This window comes from Drosophila navojoa, chromosome 4 (genome assembly GCF_054131105.1).
Source record: "Drosophila navojoa isolate 15081-1374.11 chromosome 4, UAZ_NAV_1.0, whole genome shotgun sequence".
Lineage (NCBI taxonomy): Eukaryota > Metazoa > Arthropoda > Insecta > Diptera > Drosophilidae > Drosophila > Drosophila navojoa.
Genome location: NC_142892.1, coordinates 17,939,430 through 17,961,216, shown reverse-complemented (window position 1 = coordinate 17,961,216; position 21,787 = coordinate 17,939,430). Strand labels below are relative to the sequence as shown.

At 41.5% G+C, this 21,787-nt stretch overlaps 3 protein-coding genes across 3 annotated transcripts; 1 reads left to right on the top strand and 2 right to left on the bottom strand.

The window, feature by feature from the left end:
* Positions 1 to 1,191: 1,191 nt before the first annotated feature.
* LOC108651626 (uncharacterized) lies at positions 1,192 to 17,959 on the bottom strand. The gene is made up of 2 exons (XM_018101444.3): positions 17,752 to 17,959; positions 1,192 to 2,380 (listed from the first exon to the last, which is right to left on the bottom strand). Exon 2 carries the CDS (start codon positions 2,373 to 2,375, stop codon positions 1,263 to 1,265), a length of 1,113 nt encoding a protein of 370 aa, XP_017956933.1. The 5' UTR covers positions 2,376 to 2,380; positions 17,752 to 17,959; the 3' UTR covers positions 1,192 to 1,262.
* On the top strand, positions 4,983 to 12,143 carry LOC108651632 (uncharacterized). Its single transcript, XM_018101453.3, has 5 exons — positions 4,983 to 5,156; positions 8,056 to 8,295; positions 8,383 to 9,786; positions 10,316 to 10,436; positions 10,515 to 12,143. The coding sequence occupies exons 2-5, from the start codon at positions 8,183 to 8,185 to the stop codon at positions 12,012 to 12,014; spliced, it is 3,138 nt and encodes a 1,045-aa protein (XP_017956942.1). The 5' UTR covers positions 4,983 to 5,156; positions 8,056 to 8,182; the 3' UTR covers positions 12,015 to 12,143.
* On the bottom strand, positions 13,639 to 20,081 carry LOC108651631 (uncharacterized). The gene is made up of 3 exons (XM_018101451.3): positions 19,652 to 20,081; positions 17,752 to 17,962; positions 13,639 to 14,166 (listed from the first exon to the last, which is right to left on the bottom strand). The coding sequence occupies exons 1-3, from the start codon at positions 19,857 to 19,859 to the stop codon at positions 14,010 to 14,012; spliced, it is 576 nt and encodes a 191-aa protein (XP_017956940.1). The 5' UTR covers positions 19,860 to 20,081; the 3' UTR covers positions 13,639 to 14,009.
* Positions 20,082 to 21,787: the final 1,706 nt, after the last annotated feature.

Sequence of the window (21,787 nt, the reverse complement as noted above, 5' to 3'; positions counted from 1 at the left end):
TAACGACAACGATGTCGGAATAGTTGCAGGACACGGAAATTAGTGCGGAAACGGTTACTACGCTTAGCAATCTGTCAAAAAGCCAAAATGTAATAAATGAGACCGAGAACACACACACACTCGGATAGTTGAGGCTCCTGTATCATCGTCCTGGCCATCAACATAATTCATAGAACATGCCAGAGCAAGACAAAAGACTTCCATAAGAGCGGACAAAGGCGCCAAGGACTGACTACAGCGGATGCCATCCATAGAGCTGGGCCCATGACACATGTGCCATATTTCATTACACGTTGATAAGTGGACATTTGTCCACCCGATTCCTTGGGTTGCGGGGGTTGACAGCGCACAAATGCCAACAGGCATTTCATAATAATTTTAACAACCTTTTTTACGCAAACATGCAACGGTCACAGACCGAGCCTGATACTCATATTAAATGCGTTAGTCGGACCGTAAGCATTAACTCGTTTATGCTACGTATTCGTATTCATATTTGCATTCATTTTCATATTCATATTCAAATGAAATGCAGATGCTATCGGCATGAGTGGGGCGATTTCTGTGACTTGACGAGGCAAATTATAAGTTTGCATTTCATATTGAGAGTTAAGTTGGAATATATGAAGGGTTTTACTCTGTGAGTCTCTTCTGAATGCCTCGTCGTCGTTGAGCCCGAAATGGAATATATACTGAACTGCAAGTAGTTATACATTTTTCCTTCTTCAATTGAGAATCATCTATATTTTAACATATTGATTAGCATTTTAATAGATCATTAAAATTGGAAATATAAATATTAATATGAAAGACCTTTATTTAATACAAATAGCAAAAAATTATTTAAAAATTTATAGTTTTTTAAAATGGCAAAAATCTTTATTGGGGCTCATTTCACAAAAAACCTAGAAACTACTTTTTTACAATTGTTAATAGATAAACAGAGTAGTGCAAAGGTGAGTAAGATAATAATAAGTTATGATGAAATAAATAATTAAATAACAAATTAAGGAAATATAAATTTTAAAATGTAATGAATTTTATAAATAAGTTAGAGTTTTGACAAAAGCCTTTCCATGTGAGAAAATCAAATAATTCAGATTTAATTTGAAAAGCATATAAATTATAGTTATCAAATGTATTGACATGACACTAAAATTAAGTGTCAAACACATATTTAATTCTTGTTCACATAAATTCTTAATTATATTAGCATTTTACTAAACACGACAAAGTATTCCTATGTTAATCAAGTTCTCATTCTAATCATCATCATCGTAATCAACAAATTGCAGCTTTCTTTGCTTTAGGATTGGCCCGGTGTCCTTTCGTGTTGTTGCGTTTGCGTGCTGAGTCTGCTGAGTCCCACAGATGTTCTCTGTGCTGGGCCACTGGATGAGCTGAGTCTCGGGCACATTCGAGTGGTCTTCGGCTGTCGCTGCTCTTGGCTTGGGCGAGTATCTCAAGCGAAAGCGCTTTAGGTACTGCGGCACAGCCGGCACATTTCCCGTGGCATGAAAGTCCACAATTCCATTGATATAGACAGGACGCAGTAGGCTGCAGAGCTGTATGAGATTTATACGATTCGGTGTGGGAGACCATTGAAGATCTCGCAGTGGATATGGGATCTCCCACACATGGCTATTGGCAGCCTCAATTTTCACAGTTACCGCATGGCCGGGCTGCTCGAAGCACCTGCGGTCTGTGCCCAAGCAGCTGTAGCTGTGCAAATAGGAGTTCATCAGCTTGATGTGGCCGAAGAGTGTCAAGGTTTGAGCTAGACGCGTGACCAGATACTCGTAGCCAAACAGAGGCAGCTTGAGCACACACGTCCCGCCCACGGATGCCGCATACTCGGCGATCTTCCTGGCCACCTCGTCGAAGTCCACATGCTGGAACGGCTGATCGGCTGCCTGCAGATTCAGATAGAGCTCATCGGTGCCCTGGGCAATCCACTCCTGATAGGTGACATTGCCCATCAGCCGACAGAGATCGTCCTGCTGCAGTGCTGAGTAGTAGAAGAGCAGTCGGCCGCCCTGCGGCTTGCGGATGAGCAGCATCAGGCTGTTGCCCTGCTCGTTGCCGGCACAGAGCATCAGCTCCAGTCGCTTGCCATCGCTGAGGCGCAGCTGCAAGGGCTGCGCCTCCTTGACTATGTGGAAGTCCTGCTGGGACACCTTGGCACCACGACTGCTCAGGTAGCTGAGCAGCTGGTTGGCCAGCGGCTGGGTGGTGTACATCTTGCAGAACTGCTTGGGCAGCCGATCCAGCTTCCCCTGCATGTCATAGAGATGCGTGATGAAGACCTTGATGTGGCTCTCGTACAGCTTTGGTATGACATCCACAACTATTTCGGGATACTCCTTAAAGCGCATTTTTACTGAAAGTAGGGAATTAACTATTAAAGTGATTAAAGTAGTAAATTCATAGCTTCATCACAAATCTATATTTCATTTCAAGTTATAAGGTACATAAAATAATAAATAAATTAATAAATGCATGAATTAACTAATTTTTAAGACAAATAAATCGGAAAATAAAGTAAATGAATTAAAAATAATAAATATATTTAAAAATATTTATAACAATAATAATTTAATATATTAATAAACATTATATATATTTATGAATATACTAACAAAATATTTAAAAGTATAATTAAATTAAAAATGCAATAATTAAAAATCAATAAATGTATTCTCTTAAACATTAATGAAAAAATAATAATAATCAAATCAGTAAATGTATAAAAATAAAAAATTAATAAAAAGATGCACACATATACAAAAAAGTATAAAATAAATAATTAATAATAATAAAATAAAAGAAATAAATAAATTGAAAATATGAATAAAACATAAATAAATAAAAAATATATATAAATGTATTTTCATAAATCAATCAATAAACAAATATGAAAAATAATAGAAAAAAATTAATAAATAAATAATAAAACATAAATAAATAAATAAATTTACTTATTGTAATAAATAATTACGTAAAAATAAGTAAAATAAAATATAGATGTATATTAATGAGTATGTTCATAAATAAATAAACAATGTCATAATATCTCAGTTGACAGCCTCGCCCTGCTGTTGACCTTTTCTGATAGCTTAGTCCAAAGCGGATGCATTATGGATGGCCTATAATTGATCAACATGAACCCAAAAGCCACGACTTTGACTTTGCGTAATTTCCCCCGAGACGAAAATAAATGCGAAAAGTAAACAACAAAAAATCGCAGCAACGTCAGGTTGAATGCCAGGCATTGGCATAGATCTCAAATTGGCAACACCTCAGTTCGGTTCGGCTTAGCTCATAAAAGTCGTTACTGGCACAGCCCACAATCTGGAGATTTTGGTTTCGCTTTCAGTATGACCGTCAAAAGCGTACCTCGAGCTGGTTACCTCACCCAGCTGCCAGTCGATAAGTGAGACGTGTAAATTATTATTACGTTGGGGCAAAAGAAAGCAGCGTGGGGGGCTGCCCACGCTCTCTGGCTGAGGTCTCTGACTAGACCAGAAAATTACTCAATGTCGCTTAACCCGACTGCAGCTGAATGCCAACCTCTTGTTGTCTTCTTCTGTTGTGTTGTTGTTGTTGTCCGCTGAGTTGCCTGACTCAGCTGACTCTTTTCAGCTTCATCGCCCGGTTTTAACTTTCACTCTCTGAACAGCTAATTTGCTTAGCTTGTTGCCGTTGCCGCGAGCTCTTGGCTCATTATAATTAAGCCATCTGAGGCGCTGGCACCCAGATTTGCTGCGACCATTGTACAATAATTCGCTTGGCTATTTATGATGCTCTGTAGAAGAGTGTTACAAATGTAATGCAACTATCTGATTTAATTAGCGCCGTTATACCGCCAAGGCGCGTTCAACGAACTCTCAACTGTCAGATTACCCAACGAATGTCTTCATGGCAAACAAGTTTATCGATTTGATCGCCTTTAGAAAACATGCTCAATTGTTGCACAAATCATTTGATATACATTGTTTGTACTTTGAACTTTCATCAGCGATGACTAATGGCCCGAAATATGGATATATACGAAGTCAGGGTATTTTGTGGAAAATATTATAAAATATTGCTTTCTGTTTTTACAGAGTGTAAGATCTTTAATAATCTTTTATTATTTTAATAATTTGTGCCGAATAGAATATCAAATATATCTTATATAATTATATGATATAATTTCTCTATATGTGTCCATCAAAAGTCGTAGTATTTTCTAAAAATCAGGTCTACTTTGGTAAGTTGAGTTGATTTGACTTTGACTTAATTGCTATAATTTTTAATATGCTTTACTCAATATGATTAACATTAAGCAAGCGATATGATATATATACCTACATATGTATCCCTGTGCTCTATTTATTCACAGAGTTTAAGAGCTGAAAGAAATCTCTTATTTGACTCGAATTTCAAGTTACTTTACAAACATACTTTACTCATAATAAAATTAACTAAATATAACAAGCAGCAATCAATAATTTATATATAATTGCCTCCATAGATTATACTTAATATTTATTTTTAGCTTTAACGATCTGTTACTTTTTCTTCTCTGCCTATAAATACATGCCTACTCAGATTATTTTCTAATTTTATTCATTAGACCACGTGCTACTTCTTCAATCCTAACTAGTTAACCTTAAGTTGTTGGTATTTGCCTTATATATTGTGCATAATAAAAACAAAGTCAACTCAAATTTTATTCCGTCTGTCTTTCTAGTTGATCTCTGTGCTCATCTTAACTTTCGCACATCTATCCAATTTTATTATTACCCAATTGCTGCAATCTCTCTCATGCCCTCTCTCTCTCACTCTCATTCAGTTGCTCTCTGATGATCCGCTCTCTAGCTAGCAGCTGGTTGAACATAATTTCGGCAACGTTTTCACTCTTCGCCCGAGCATCTTTTGCGAGCTGGCAAAGCTCTCTCCTGCTCTTGCGCTTCTCTGCAGCGAGTCGACTTCACTTGGGGCTTGGCGCATGCTCAGCGCCGGCGTCGCGTGTCAAACGAACGCCAAGCTCAAAGCCGGAAAGACGTCGCTGGCGCTGTCTTCTTACCTAGAGGCAGTTCAAAAACAAAGCAACATTTCGTTTCGTTTCGAATTTGTTATCGTAGTTGCTTGTAGTTTCTATTTGATGTGAAGTAAGTGGAATCAAAAGCCGAAAGTGTGCAAAATCAAAGCCGGCTAAGCAATTGTCTCTGTTTACATATATATATACATATATATATGTGTGTGTGTGCTTGTGTTTGTGCTGCAATTGCGAGTTAAACAAAGCGTAGCGATTGTGACAACAACAGCTGCCTCTTCGACTATTTTTAAGTTCAACCAGCCAAGAAAAGAAAGTTGTCTGGGTCGTTGAGTTGTGCAAGTGAATGAAACATTAAATATTGCGTAAAAATTAGTGAAGAGCCAAAAAGCAACAACAACAACAACTACAGCAAAAATCTACGTAAACAAATAAGTGACTCATGCTCCTCTGGGAGAGCCTCAACCGAAATCGAACCTCAGCACCCGCCGAGCATAAAAGACAACGGTGCGTTTGCAGTACTAGTAAATTGAACAGGCCACGCCCACACACGGGCCACACAGGCTCTGTGGCATGCAGAACACGTACGCTGCTTTTTGGTTTCCGTGTCCATATCCGTGTTCGTCTTTGGTCCGAAATTCCAAGCTCATCTCAAGCGTAAAGTGTCCTTTCGTGTTAGGTGACAACCCTATCATGTGCGTGCCTCAACACACTCACACACACACACACATACACAATCGAAGCATTTTGTGCTCAAAGCATTTTGTGATCCTAGCACCTGGTGCAGCTGCTGCTCTACGCCCGTTCCATATGAAATTAGTTGACATTTCTTGTTGTAAATGCCATTGCAGTCTGTTTTGCTGCTGCTCCTGCTACTCCTGCTGCTCCTGCTGCTGCTGCTGCAGCAGCTCGTCTTCGTTTTAGTGCAGCGCCCTCTGTTGCCTGTTGGCAGCAAATGCAATTTTCTAGTACTTGCTCGTTGCGGCGTCTCCGCCGTTGCTTGGACCATAAAATTTTGGGCAATTACAGTTACAGCTGGAGCTGCAGCAAGCTGATGTTTCAACTGACTCAGACTGTCAGTCAGGCAGTCAGTGAATGTGCATGTCTGTGTGTGTGTAATTGCATGAAATTTAAATTTTATGTGCGAGCAACACATTTTGGCATAGTCGTTTTTATATATATTACGACTAGCGTAAATAATAAATGTTTTTTTTTCGGTCTGCCAGCTGTTTCATCTGTTTGTTCCACCACAAACGCTTTAAAATCAGTTACAAATCTTTTGGGAAATTTTTCGTGCGTCATCTCGGTGAGAAAAACGGGCTTGAACTACTCCAAGCAAGCCAACCTTGACTCCAATTCAAATGCAAATCGAACGACGCTAAATGAGCTACGTTTATGGTGAAATTTATCGCAGAAAGACAAAACAAAAATGTGTTAAAAAACTCAATGAATGAACCGAGCGTTGAAAAGTTAAAGCTACCAAAATTGATCAATAACAGAATTTAAATGCATTGATATTCTGGCAATTCAAAAATGGCTTTCACTGAATTTTAGATTATTCACTACAAATGACAAAAATTTAGTGAAATTTTGATGACGCAATTATAAGGTCGGAAGAGTGCTTTAATTATGCCTTAGTTTGTGTGCCTTAATTTGATTATCTTTGACTTAAATTGTATATTTTATAAAGATATATACATATATATGATGAATTATTAATATGACAATATGAATAACAAAAATTAAATATATAAGGAAGAAAATTAAATATAAAATATAAAATAAAAGTATAGCAATATAAAAGAGTTCAGCATTCATAGAAGTGAAATGTAAATTAAAAAATAATAATAATAATAATTTTACAAAAATATCAAAAACTGCAAATGTAAGAAAATATAACATATTAATAAAAACTTATAATAAAATGAAAAATAAAATAAATAAACATCAATGTATAACAAATTATCAATATATTTATTGATAATTATCTCTAAATAAAAAAAGGAAAATTTAAATTTAATAATAATTTATATATAATAAAAAAAAAAATAATATAGAAAATAAAAAAATATATAATAGCTAATTTAAATATAAAATATATAACAAATGAAAACTAGTTACTAAATAAATATAAAACATATAAGAGAGGAAAAACAACATATTAAAAGCTGATAAAATAAATAACTACGAATATATAAATTAAAAAAAAAAATCATAAAATATTTATAACAGAAAAACTAAAAATATATAAACCTAAACAAAACTTCAAGCAAAAAAAAAGTGGCCTGCAAAGCATTTAAAAAAGCATTCGCTATCTTGACATTGTTCTGTGCTTCTATAATCACAATTCTGCCTCCACTGTCTTCGCTGCACAGAGCTGGGCAAATAAAAGTCCAGAGCAGACAGACAGACAGACGTGCTAGACAGTGCCTATTAAACTTTGAAGGCCTGTCAACGCTTGGTGGCAACAAATGGAGGCAAATAAAAAGTCACAATAATATGAATAATTTAGCACAAGGCTCAGAGCCGGAGGCGAGCTCAGAGACAGCGTCGAGCACCCAAAAGAGCTAAAGATTATGGATATGATTATACGGCGTAGTCAGCGTCGAAATAAACCTGATGATTACGGCGAGTCGAGTCGCGTTGAGTCGCGTTTGCGGCGTGCGGCTGCATAAACACGGCGCAATCATAAAAAACGGAATTAAACAAATGTCAAGTCGTCCTCGACGACTACGTCGTCGTCGTCGTCGTTCTTGAGCTCTCGACGAGCACGTGAGAATTGCATTAATATGAATGCAAATGCAGCCGCCCGCCATCTCTTCGCCCTTTTTATTTTCAATGGGGTAAATCTATAAATTTATGTGCAAATGTTGCGAGAAATTTGCCGCGAGGACTCTAGAGAAATTCGCAATCTTTTCCAGTTTGTCGTCAGAGAGAGAAAGAGAGGGCGGGAGTGGGAGTAAGAGAGAGAGAGAAGTCAAGTCTGACAGCAAGTTTTTATGTTATTATTGCAGGCGACGTGCGAAAAGTGGCTTACGCTTATGAATCGCTGACGTTATAGCTGGGGATTTCCAATTGCAAGAGACACTCACACACAGTCACGCCCCCCTCCCCACACCTAGACGCCCACCCACGAGCAGCATGCAGTTTGAGTTTCGGCAACAGCCGCGAAGTATGCTATGGAAAATTGCATTTCTAATTATCGCATTAGCCGGGGACGTGTCGTGCATAAGAAATGGCGCCGGAAATGACGAGTGAGTTGCCATTGATGTCAAGCTTAATTTATGCAAATTTCACCTCAACTAACGCCCCCCATTTCCCGCCCATGCATTTCCTGACAGGCAGAAACACATTTCCGCAAAGCTGAAAAACTTTTTCCCCTCGGAACCGGTGCCTGAGCTGGGCGCTCCCCAAGCTGAGCAGCTGTCCGCCCAGACGTCCGCGCGGGTCACAAACGGCGGATTCCGGCCGTCACAGATGCTGGAATTCACGCCGTCGGATGTGATGGACACCACCAAGCCACGCTATCCGCCCAGCTACCTGGAGCCCAACTACAAGCATCAGCTGCCCAGCTCCTTAAACAGCCTCAGCTCACAGCACTCGGCCATGGACAAAGTGTTTGCCTTCCCAGAGGACTCGCGGCCGCAGCAGCTGAGCTCGCAGATACCCACCACGCCGGTGGTCAGCTATCTGGATCCCTTTACGCAGCAAAACTATCGATATACGCCCACGCCCACGGCCACGCCCTCGCACTCGCACACGCTCATTGCGACAGCTCCGACGCCCAGCTACATACAGTACCAGCGCGAACGGCCCGGGGAGCAGGGGGATCAGGCGTATACGGTGCAATCGTCTCTGCTCGTTGGCAACCATTCGCCGCGTCCTGCTGTCGCGGATGAGGTCTATTTGAAGCGACCCGGCTACGTCTTCGACGAGAGCCCCTCGACGCTGTATCGCCGACCCGTGACCACGCCCACTGCAGCCTCATCGAATAAAATTTCATACGATTCGCACGACTATCCGCCGCCCAGCTATGCCGCCCAGCAGACATCCAATTTCGTGCCCACCCCAACGCAGCGACCCCGCGAGGACCCGCGACCGTCTTACAACCGCCAAGACCTCAGCGGTCCATCGTCGTCTAATTATGCAAACAACTTTGGTAATTATTTGCAGCGACCACCCAGCTCCAGCTACCGGCCCCAGCACTCGGAATACAACACCCCCACGCACTACCAGTACGAGCCGCTGCCTCAGCACCAGCATCAGCAGCAACCTCAGCGACCGGGCCACAATTACTACGAGTATCAAATTGGCGAGATACCGCCTCAGCAGCGACCGCCCCAGTACAACTATCGTCCAGGTCCGGCGCCTGGCTATCGACCACCCTACCAGCCACAGCCACAGCCACAGGCAGGCGGCTTCTCCACTTTGGCAACATTGCTGAGCACCACACAACAATATGCGCCACAATTTACAAATCTGCTATTGGGCGGTGGAGGTGGCTCCTCCACGTCCTCCTTCTCTGGTAGCAGCCCATTAGGCAGTCTCTTTGGCGCCTTCGCAGGCACACAGAGTGCGGGCCAGCAGAGCAGTCGACCGCCCAACACACAACTCATTAGAGCCCTGGAGAACATCGCACGCAACGACGATTTGCAGTGTGTGCCCAAGGTGCTCTGCCAGATGATTGCCGGCCAGACGCAGCGTGGCCAGCTGCCGGGCTTCATTACGTCCCCGGCCATAACCAAGTGAGTACCGAGTAGCCGTAGCACCCACAATTGCCAGTCTAAATAATGTGGCCAGGGCTTTACTTGTAAGTAAATATTATTAAATTTACATTCCCCAAACTGAACCAAAACCCGCTACCCCCAGACTCTACCCGCTACCCCCAAGCCTCTACCCGCTACCCCCAGCCCTGTTGCTTGCCTAATTTCAAGCAAGCGTTAACTGGGATTAGACTTCATTCATTATGCAAGTCGATCCGAGCCGTAGCCATATTGATTGTTCTGCGAAATGAGCCACGCTCTGATTGAGCCTTGGCCAGCAGTGAGGGGGCAGCTTGTCCGTAAATTGATACGGTCTTGCCTATACGTTGCAAATTGGCATTTACTCAATTAAGTCTTATAGGCAGCTGGTCTGCATAATGAGCAATATAATAGTGATTGAGCTTGCAGTGAAGCTAGGAAATAGATATATAAATAATTATATGCATGATGTCTGCTTGCAAGGAAATTCTCAGGTTTTGATAATTATTTCGATTGCTTTCCATCTAAACAGCTTTCTCGCCGGCTTCCCAGTGGCCTCACCCGCGCTCATTTACGGACGCGCTGCGCTGCTGGGCATTAGCGGCGGTGCGCGGAGCTGTGTGCAGACCTACGAGAGATGCCCTAAGAATGAGGTAAGCTGTTTGTCTGGGGGTGTTTAATGATTATTAAAAACTTCAACTTGAACTTCGTCCGCGGCTACCCCCGAATAGATGGAAATCATTCACTATCTGAACAATCATCGCGGCGGCTTTTTTAAGTTCTTCAGCGAGCCGGAAGAGCAACCAGCTGTGCCCCAACAAAGCGAATCTAGCGGCGGCGGCGGCGGAGGCGGCGGCTCATTGTTCAGCATCCTCTCGGCGCTTACCAACGGCGGTCAGGTGACGCACACCACGCCGCGGCCAGTGGCGCGACCCACACAAAGACCGAACACGGACATTGCTGATGGCATCGGCAGCTTCTTCACCCGCGTGCTGTCCGAGTACATGAGCGGCGTGGAGTATCAGAGGCGACGCCGTCGCAGGAGGAGGAGTCTGTTGCCAACGGAAATTAAACGCAGCATTCAGACGGATAATGGCCGCTTGATGCCCGTTGATTTTCATGATGAGGAAGACGACTTAGATACCCAGACACCAGTCCGGTTTCAAGACGATGACGAGGCGGAGGCGGCCAAGGCGCACACCGAGCTGATAGGTGTGCTGCAATTTCCCGACGACCAGGACGAGGATTGGGGCGAGAGTCGAAGACTGCACTTCAAGAACATTGAAAGCGATGAGCATCACGACAGCGGAGCTGTGAGATTTCCGGATGCAACGCCGGAAGCACAGAGCGACAGCCAGCGTAAAGTTATCTACGAATTCAATCGGAATGCAGCTCAGCGAAAGCTGAGATTTCCCCAAGAGCCGAGCGAAGGTGAGCGCCAGGCCAAAACTTTGCAACTGGCCGAGGGCTGGGAGGCGGTGCTGCCCAATGGCCTTACCGAGGAGGATTACGGCAAGCCGAAGAGGCGTGGCAAGCGAATTGTTTTTAGGGACAACAACGAGCAGCTCGACGACCTGGACGAGCGATTTCGAGAGGAGCAGCAGGAGGCGGAGGAACGATTGAGGGAACAGCAGCTCAGAGAAGAACAATTCAGGGAGCAGCAGGTGAGGGAGGACCGACAGATTGCACCACATGTGCCACATGCACCACTAAATGCTGTCTACGAGAGCGCAGCACCACCTCAGCGTGGAGCCCGAGTCCTCTTTCCCGACCATTACGAGCAGCACATACGCCGCGGCAAGATACTGAATCGACCCACCTACGCGCCCAGCTACGAGTACAATAACAAGCTGGAGGAGAAGGAGCAGCGCTTGGTCGTCAGCGATGAGCATCGGCCCGGCTCCCACTATCGCCTAGAAAGCACTTCCAATTACCAGACGAGTGACCAGAGTCACAGTCACAGGCAGAGCTTCATGAACTACGGCGAGTATCTGCCCGGCAATACTGTCCGATTCGATCAGGCGAGCGATAGACCCAGCTACAGTGCGCACTACGACTATCCGAATGCGAACTACATCGGCGACAATCGGTACAGCAGCAGCTACCAGCCTGCCTCGACGAGAAGGCCCCAGCACGAGGACAATAAGAATATCTACGTGACCAATTCGCAGGGGGTGACCGAGTACTACATAAGGCCCGACGGCCGTAAGGTCTATCTGGGCAGCCGTTAGCCTTGTAGAGTGTAAATAGCAGCAGAGCAGCAGAGCAGCAGAGGCAGAGCTCCTTTAGTTTCTAAGTCTGTAAATAATTGTTAACGCTTAAACCAACTTGAATATTTATTAAACACTTTTTAAGCCACACGTAGAGACGGGTTCTTTAATGCGCCGCCATTGTTCAGGGCGAAAAAAACACAACAACAAATCAACAAGTATTTCAGGCAAATGAAATATGCAAAAGAAATGGCACATAAATCTAGAGACAAACGGCGCGCGTCATCGCAGGGAATACGTTTGAAAAATTAAATGTGATAAAGCGGAGGGAGAACGCCAGAAGAAGAAAAAAAAAAAAAAAACAAGAAATCCGCACACAATTTCCACATTTTCCCAATGGGACGCCGCCTCGCCTCACGACTTCACAGAGCCAAATCACACAAAAATGCAAAGTGCAAAAAGTGCAGCGTACTTTTGTGCGGTGGCACACAGCAGCCAGCAGACACAAGCCAGCAGCCAGGGTTGTCACCAAAGCTCAAAGCAGCGCCCACTGTGAGGGCCGGGCTGCCCCACCAGCACAGTGCCTGCAAGCATATGCAACGAGTTAATAAATAGCAAAGCGCCGAGGGCGGACCAGAGCCTGGCCTAGGGTTGGGGCTGTGTATTTTACCAAAAGCCGTAGTTGTAGTACTTGAAGCGAAACAAACAAGAGATGCACAAAAAATCGTAGATTTACAGCAAAGTAAGATGCCGATTGCATGATACTCTGTAAATACTATTGAAGATTGTGAGATATGTGTGAGTAATTATGATTTGATAATAAATAAATAAAGAGTTTCTAAAATAAACAATAAAGCTTCACTTATTGGAATTTTAATTTAATAATATATTTTGCATATGTATGAATTTCGATTCATCAGCTTGTTTTCAATTCTGTTCTTTAAGTGCAATAATTCATTATTTATCATTCAACATTCGTTCAGTCATAATTCATAATGAAATATTATATTATATTATAGTATTTATTATTATAATTTGAAATTTTTTAATTCAATATTCATTATTTACTATTATTATCGATTATTTACTGTATTATTCATTATTCAATATTTATTTTTCATTATTTATTAAAGGTTATGAATTATAATTTTTTCACTATTCAATAATTCATAATTTATAATTCGTAATTCATAATTCATAATTCATTATTCATTATTCATAATTTTTAGTTCAATTTTCATTCAGTATTCATATTTTTTGTAACACATTTTATATATGTATCATCATAGCCTCTCACATGCCACTTACCACATGCCTAGGGTATGTGCAACGAGTCTGCAGCTTAATGCCTTGCGTCAACAATTTGTGCGCGGCGCTGCAAAGCATGCAACTGTTTTTTTCCGTTGCACGCTTTTCGGCGTATCAATTTTTGTTTGCAACCAGACAAATGGCTGGCGGGGTGGAGGGGGGAAGGGGCGGATGGTTCGAGTGTAAAATGCATTGTCCGAACAAATGAAACTTCGAACTGGCCAGAGAGGGCTGAGTGAGTCGAGTGTGACGAGTGAGCCGAGTGGGGGCAGTCCGTCCAGCTGGATGTGTGCTCTTAAAAGTGCAGGCATGCCCCGGCATAGGCAAACACAGAGAGTTTTAATAATTTTTTAGATTTTGTTCTTGTTGATTTATTTGCTTATTCTTCATACTTATGCAAGTCTAAGCCTATGCTGGGTCTGTCGCTTAAATGAGAACCCCCTAAAAACAACTAGCAGTACGAATTCATGAAGAATGACTAAAGAGAGAAATGAAAGTTAAAGTCGGAGTTGGAGTCGGAGTTGGAGTTGGAGTTTGGAAAGAATGTAACAAAGATGTCCATGCGATTGACTGACTACACGATGCAAATGATGCAGATGCTGCAGAGCCCCGGCAACTGCGTTGTCTACCATATACTATATACAATATACAATATACTCTATATAAAAAAAGAATAAAATAATTGCCCGCCCGTACTGCAGCTGGTCCTTAGCGCGGCTGGGGCGGCGGCAGTGGACCGGCCCCTGGACAGGGCATCCGCTTGGCCAGGTGCTTGCATAGCGGCACATCTCGCACAGCATCGCCGATAAAGACCGAGAGCAGATACCATTGTTTCAAGCCGCCGGTTGATTGCACTTTGTAGTTCCTGAGTGGTTGAGCGTTTGAGTACGGCGCATCCAAAGAGATGTTGTTCAGTCAGCCAGCCAGTCATCATCATCATCAGCAGCAGCAGCAGCAGGAGGAGGAGCAGGAGCAGGCACAATAGTCGGCAACGAAAGCGGATTACAAAAATAATTACTTATAAGTAGCGGGTAATATACACAACTCTGCCAGCCCTTTTACTTCTTCTTCTTCTTCTTCGGCATCTGCCTCTTCTGGACTGGGGCCTTATTAAAAACAAAAGTAATTTGCGAGCTGCCACTGGGCTGGGCTGGGCAGGCACAAGGTATTAGGGTGCCTTAAAGCAGACTGGGCATGGACTCAGTGACATGTTAAAGATGAGCGCGATGCATTTGTTAGTGAGTCAAGCAGAAGTTAATATATGTATGTGTATGTATGTATATGAAAATGAAAATATATTTTACATATAACACAATATAATTTTCATATTTAAATATTAAATGGATGGTTAAACGCATAAAAAATATCTAAATAATATTGCATTGGTTAGCTAGTTAAGAATGAGCTAATATATGTATATTAAAATTAAAAAACTTATTTTAATATTGGAAATTAGAGTCAATATAATATAATTTAATATATAAATGTGTATTAAAATTAAAATACTTTTTTTAATATTTTAAATTAGAGTTAATATAAAACTGAAACTATTTGAAAATTAAGCAAATAATTAATTTAAAATATATATATTATTAATTATATAAATAAAATATTTGTTATACATTCTACATTTATTTATATATTTTTTGTATATATATATTATATTTATTTATATTGTTTATATTTATATTATATACTTTAAAAATATGTTATTAATATTTTTAAAATATGATAAATTAAAGATTAGCCTGAAAGATATTAATTGCCAATGTTGGTCTTTATTTCTGGCTGTTAAAAGAGCCCTCTGATATATCATCAGATGAACTTGATGCATTTTTAGTAAGTCAAGGATGAATTAATATATATGTTTATCGAAATGAAAATCTGATTTATATACTTCATATATTTTATACATATTTATACATTTCATTTATATTTTATACATATATTTTATGAAAAATGGTAGTTAATATAATCTAAGATCCCTCAACTTGTGATTTATTTCTTGCATTTAACACACTCTTTCATCTCCCGTCTCTCTCTTTTGTCGTCGATTACCTGGCTGGCACAGCATCAGGCCCCTGTTTACACACACTCGCCTCGCATTTCACACGTCTGCAGTGGGATAATTTAATCAACTCGCTAACAAACACATCTGCAGTGCGCGCTGGTTGAGCCCAGAGTCGAAGCCATACGAAAAGGTGCATCGACAAGCACAACTGACCAGCAGCAGAGCTCTGGCTGGCTGTGGCAGGGCTGCGCAGTGTGCGCTTGCATAAATTTAATCAAAAACTTTAATCATATTTTATTATTACAAAACACGTCGTGGGCAAACGTACAAAACTTCTAATGCCAATTACATTTGCAGCGCAAACAACGCACAAAACGGGGCGACGAGGGGGCGACCAGGGGGCGAGGCAGTCAGCAGACGGACGAATCGACAAAGAGACGGCTGGAGAGACGACGTAGGGCACATTTCAAAAATAATTTGGAATATTTGCTCTTGACACGTTGGGGGCCAGGCACTTGGCCATGGCCAGAGACCTGAGAGAAGGGGACGGGGGGCGAGTGTAAAAGAAACTTTCGAGTGTTGAAAATTTTGCATGTTGAGTGTGAAAGTGTCAGATGCATGTGTTTTGTTGGGGCAGAGGCAAGTGCGATATGACACAATATTAAATGAAATTTACAACAATGGCCAAAACTATGAATGCCAAATGTTGCGCATACGACACGTATGCCATAGATTTCCATGCAAAGAGCTTTTGTTTAAGTCTGAGACTGGCTTTTGTTTGGCCAAAAAATAAACAAGAATTAAATATTTAAACGAGTTGGCCATCAGAACAGAAGAAAACAGAAAGCATATCGAAATATCTGTGGGCAGCCAAGACTTAAGGAGTGCTTTTATTACGCAGAAGGAAAGAGATAGCAAGAGCGAAATTAAGTATGAATCACTGCTGCGCAAGGAAATGCAGAAATGGCCAACAGTGCGGAAAAGAATAATTTCCTCAACTCGGAAGAGTCGTGCATGGCATTACCATGACAATAGCGAGAGCGACGGGGCAACTAACTCATCGGGCGAAAAGAATTTATGTAAACTTACAAATTGAAATCCAAAGGCAATGGGAATACCAATGACAATGACAATGCCAATGGCAATGGCAACGGCAATGGCAACGGCCATGGCAATGCAATGACATGCACATTTAAACTTTGGGAGCAAGCAGTACGTGAATCTCTAACTGCAGAGGCGAGGGGAGAGCGAGGGAAGACATTAAATTATGCGCAGATGAGTTAGCATTGTCAATGGCGAGCGGGGGGCAGGGGAAGGGCAATCGGAACGGATACAAAACAGCAAAGAAATAATAAAAATTGATTGGAAAATATTCGCAGCTAAAAACAAGCCATTCATTTGCCAAATGACAACAACAGCAGCGCCAAATTGCAACCTAGCAATAACGAATGCAATCCGAGATGTTCATTTGGAGGAGCAGAGCAGCGCAGAGCGACGGGAATGCCAAATGAGCAATCGAGTGAACAAGAGATAGAGGGACAGAAAGAGAGAGAGGGGGCTGAATGAGAGCGAGAGGGGTGCAACAGTTCAAGTTGTTACCGTCTGTCTGTCAGCTGGGCAGCCATAAAGTCAGCGTTGCACTTGAACAAGAAATTACTAAGAAGAGAAAATTATCTAAACTATGAGCAGAACGAAAATATGATGCTCTATACAGAAGATCTAGAATATAAGATTTGCAAACAGAAATGTGAATGAGAAAGTAAATGTAGACAGTGAGGAGGATAATAATGAGAGAGGATATACTTTCAAATATTAAAGAGTGTGCCGTTTCATTTGATGTTCTTAGAAAAATCATATAAAACAATAAAAGGTGAATTTGGAAGGACTTACTAGAAATAAAATACTAAAAAATACAGTTCTTTACTGCTTGAATTATCAATCCTCATGAAATTTTATAATTCTCTATTTCTCCATTTATTAAAATCGATAGCTGTTCAGATGAGACAAGCATATTAAAATTCTTGAAACATTTAATTCATTTTTTATGTAACCCAATTTTTTCTAGTCACATCCTAGTTTTCAATCTTTAGAAAAGAGAAACCCTTTTATATTGGATGGTATTGCATATTAGCTATATAAATAAACATTTATCTGGTAAACATCCATTTAGTAATTTTTGATCTAAGTAGTATTATTTTTATCCTGTTGGAATTTTTTTCTGGCTTGATTTCTATTAGCCTTCTCATGCTCAGAAGTCAAGACTAAAATATTCCCTTGACAAGATTCAATTTGACCCACAACTATTGACTATAGAGCAGAGACGCCACTAGAGTCTTATGATATCTTAAAATCATTTACAAACACCATTTGCCCAACACTTAGCATACCCTAGAGCACTCAGTTAGTTGTTTATATCCGATAGCTGAAACTTTGACCTACCTCAAGACCTCAGACCAGGGTGCATGTGGCGCTGCGTTGCCCGCAAAGCCAGAACGTCGTTGGCTGGCTGAACGTGCGGCATGCATGCGGCACGGCTCCTCGAGTATGCAAGCCTGTGGCCCGAACTCGCGCAGAATTTCCTTCTTGGCCAACTCGGCGTCGAGGGCGTGCGGCTGGCCGGCGTCTCGTCTGCTGCGCGAACGGTACGTATCTGCAAGAGTGGCAAAAGGGAGAAGTTTTATGTGAGTAGCAGTTGGCAGTTGGCAGTTGGCAGTTGGCTGTCGCTGGCTGCTTGCTTATAAAATGCGAAATTAGTCAAAGTGACAGCAGATGAGAATGCCAAAAACTTGGCTGCTGCTGCGGTTGATTGCACAAGCTGCGAGTGCAGCAGACAGAGCTCAGCTTGTCTTTGGTATTTCCCTTGTTAGCATTCATGATGGCTTGTCATCAACCACTTGACTCTGGTTTTACCCGACAACGAAATAATAAATAAAACATTGCCAGCAATTCAACTAACGAATAAGCGCGCACGGCTGATTGTCAAACATTCCGGCCCACAACTTGGCTCCGTCTCCCTCTCTCTCTCTCTCCCTCTATCTCTCCATCAGCCACAGCCTTGACCCCATTTGGCTACAGCTAAGTGGACGTGCACGATATCTCCGCAGCACCAGCACCAGCCTCAAGCAATGCCGCCATTTGAGCCACTCGACCGCCAGTTTTGTCACACATTCGAGTCTGGTTTTTAGGCGAGGTAAACGCACTAGCTCATGAGAGTTTGGTATTTGTCAACAAATGTTGTAAGAGACTCTCTGCAGGTTTTGGTAGTTTATGATTTGATATAGGTCTAGCGGCTCCTGAGAATTAGGGAGACCATCTTTTGCATCAGCTCAGTATTTGGCAGAGCCCATGGTTCAGACCTTATTGGGAGGGAATACGATGGAGATTAAGCGACTTGAGGAACGTATGTAAAGTCAAGATCTGTTACTAAAACTCGTGTATTCTCTGTAAACTTGTAAGCAGATATTCTGTTTTTCATGAAAATTGTAGATATTGTTGAATTTTTATATATTTTTAAGAGGTTTCTTCAAAGATGAGACTGACTTTTAATTTTATTTAGGAAATGAATGATTTAATATAAAAGTATATAGAGTTGCTCAAAAGAATGTATTATTTAAAAATTTGCAAGTATATAAAAAATTTTGAAAGAGAAAGAAGTAGAAAATATATAAATTAAATTTAAAATAAACTTTTTCAAACGAATTTCTGTTATTTTGCATTAAAACAAATATTATAGATATAAATATAAATTATAAATAAAAATATTATAAATTTTTCTTGTTACTTTTTACACATTTTTCTACTTGATCCATTCTTTCACACGAATCGCTTAGGATTTTAAAAATGTTCTGTATCCTATATCTCATCAGAGATTATATAGAAATTAAAGATCTTCAAGTCGATCCCGTAGTTTTAAAGCCTATTCATACACAAACAAGCAATCAAATCTTTTCACTTCAAATATTAGTATAGAAATGCCATAATAATTATGGCATAGTAAATGCGTACAATTATGATATACAGATTGAATTATTTAATCATCTATCTGTATTATATCATTCCAAGGCTGTTCTGCCCTTTCCAAGGCAGGCTTAAAGCTCGCTCCACCCATACAATATACGATAAATACAAAATATTTCTTTTCATGTCCACAGTTCAATTTGTCATCGTAATTAATTGGTTTTCGGCACAACACAGAGTCAACTACTTAAGCTGCTTTGAATACCGGCCAATTATTAATTTATGCACATATTTTGACTTTCACTTAATGAAAAGAAATTAAAAGGTGATTCATGCCACAGGGCGGCCGTTGCACTTTCACGCCCAGACGTGTTCAACTTACTCGGATTGAGGGAGTAGGCCAGCTTCTTGGCGAACTGCGAGAGGCGCACGGACAGGACGATCACGGGGAAGCCGACCAGCTGCACGGGCAGCTCGAACAGCGGATCCGGATTCTGGGCCAAGCCCTGCTCCACATAGTCCAGCAGCAGCACCAGCAGCACGTAGAGCGTGGGCAGCAGCGACAAGGTGCAAATGTAGCGCAGATTCATGCTGGATGGAGGAGGCCAGACGACAAGGCAACTTGGTGCGTTTAAGGTCTTCGAATGACTGAGCCAAGTCAATGCGGCTGCGGGCCGCCAAAGCGCAGCAAACAAAACACAAAACTACAACTCGAAGAGAGAGAGGATGACAAAATTAAAGTGTAAAGCTAAAAAGCAACAACCACAGCAACAACAACGGCAGCAAGCGACGCTCTTCGAGCCAAGTTGGTGGCCAAGTTTGCTTTGCATTTTGACCAAGTTTCGTGCGGAAGCAAAAGAAGCCAAAGACAAGTGAAAGTGAGGCAATATGGTCAAGTAGAGGGCGCAGCCGAGCCTACCCAGTTGTGAGAGTGTGAGTGTGAGTGAGTATGTGTGTGTGGTATTTATGTGTGTGTGTGTGCAATAGTTTAAAAAGCAACCAAACTAGTTGCAGCTCAGCTGTTGCCTCTCTCTCTCCCTCTCTCTCTTTCTCTCACTCTCTCGCTCTTTCACTTTACTCTTCCTCTCTTGTTTTTCCTCTCTGTTTGCAATTATGAAAAGTTATGAAATTTTCCATTTTAGTGGCCATTACTTTCGCACCTGTAATTTCCTCTTGTCTTAGGCGCCGTGCCTTGGCGTGTCTGCCTGGGCTGGCTGGCGTGCCTCGCGTCTGGTATGCGTTACAGTTGGCTTTTGCATATCAATTACTTAATCTGCGTCGGTTTAGCCACATTCCGCTCGCGCTCGAGCTACCCGCCGTGTGTCTTAGGTTAAGGCTCGCACCCGAGACCCGACAGCAGCTGTTGAACAGTTAAGCAATTTGCACGGGGCTAAGTGTTAAGCAAAATAATACTTTAACTGATATATGAAGTAGTTTTTAGTATATATTAGTATGTATGTACACCCTAACTGACGGATGAGTATTTGGACTTGAGCTATTAATTTATCACAAGGAAATCATATATGCATATGCATTATATTTTTAGATAACCTTTACGCTCTTCTTTAATAATTAAGAAAAATAATTGCTAAAATGAGATATAAATTACGATTTACTATATTCCTCTGATTCACACCTGAGTATTTAAACTAGAGCAAACAAGCCGACATAAACTAAATATAGCCATACTATATATCTAGCTATATACATATATTGTATGTATATCATTACATTCTAATTAATAATATCTGTATATACAACTCAGCCTTAGACTTGAGCTAAACCTAAGAAGCAAAACAGCATAATTAATCATATCATAATCATCATCATCATAATCATGCAATTGGTATCATATAAAAACTGTAAATAGCATTTCATTCTCTTTTACATTCCCTCTTTAACAAATTATCAACAGTTCGTTAAGACGCATCTTCCCAACTTGGCTTACGGCAAACTCAGGCGCGGCCACGCCTTAGCCGTAGTTAGTGCTGCGATTATGAGCATCATCAGCTCGCATTTCCACACTCGAATTTTGCTGTTGTTGATTTGTCCAATTAACACAATTTGCGGCTCAGTTTAATAACTCAGCTTTGGGCAATCGTTTGGCCAATCATTTGTCAAATGCGTGGAGCTGCGCTCCATGGAGCACGTTGCGCTGTCCGCGCTTTATGGCCAGGCCAATTCAGCTCAGATTGATATAGATGTGCAGCTTGACTTTCAATTCCATGTGCATTGAGTAAATGTCCAGGAGAACTGATCATGGCTACTTATCTATATCGAGATCGAGTCAGTTGGCCAGCTGCTCTAGCTGTGCCTGCCGATAGCCACACAATCGAGTCCAATAACGGCTAATTGCTGACAAGAACTGACACAATCAGTCGATCGCTCGTTCAGCCAGTCTCAGGCTGAAACTTGACCGACAATGCTGCCAGTGTGGCTCTTGGCCAGTCAGTCAATCAGTCGACTGCTTGGTTACGCAAGACGGCGCCTGTTAACACTTGCGGATTAAGCTGCAACG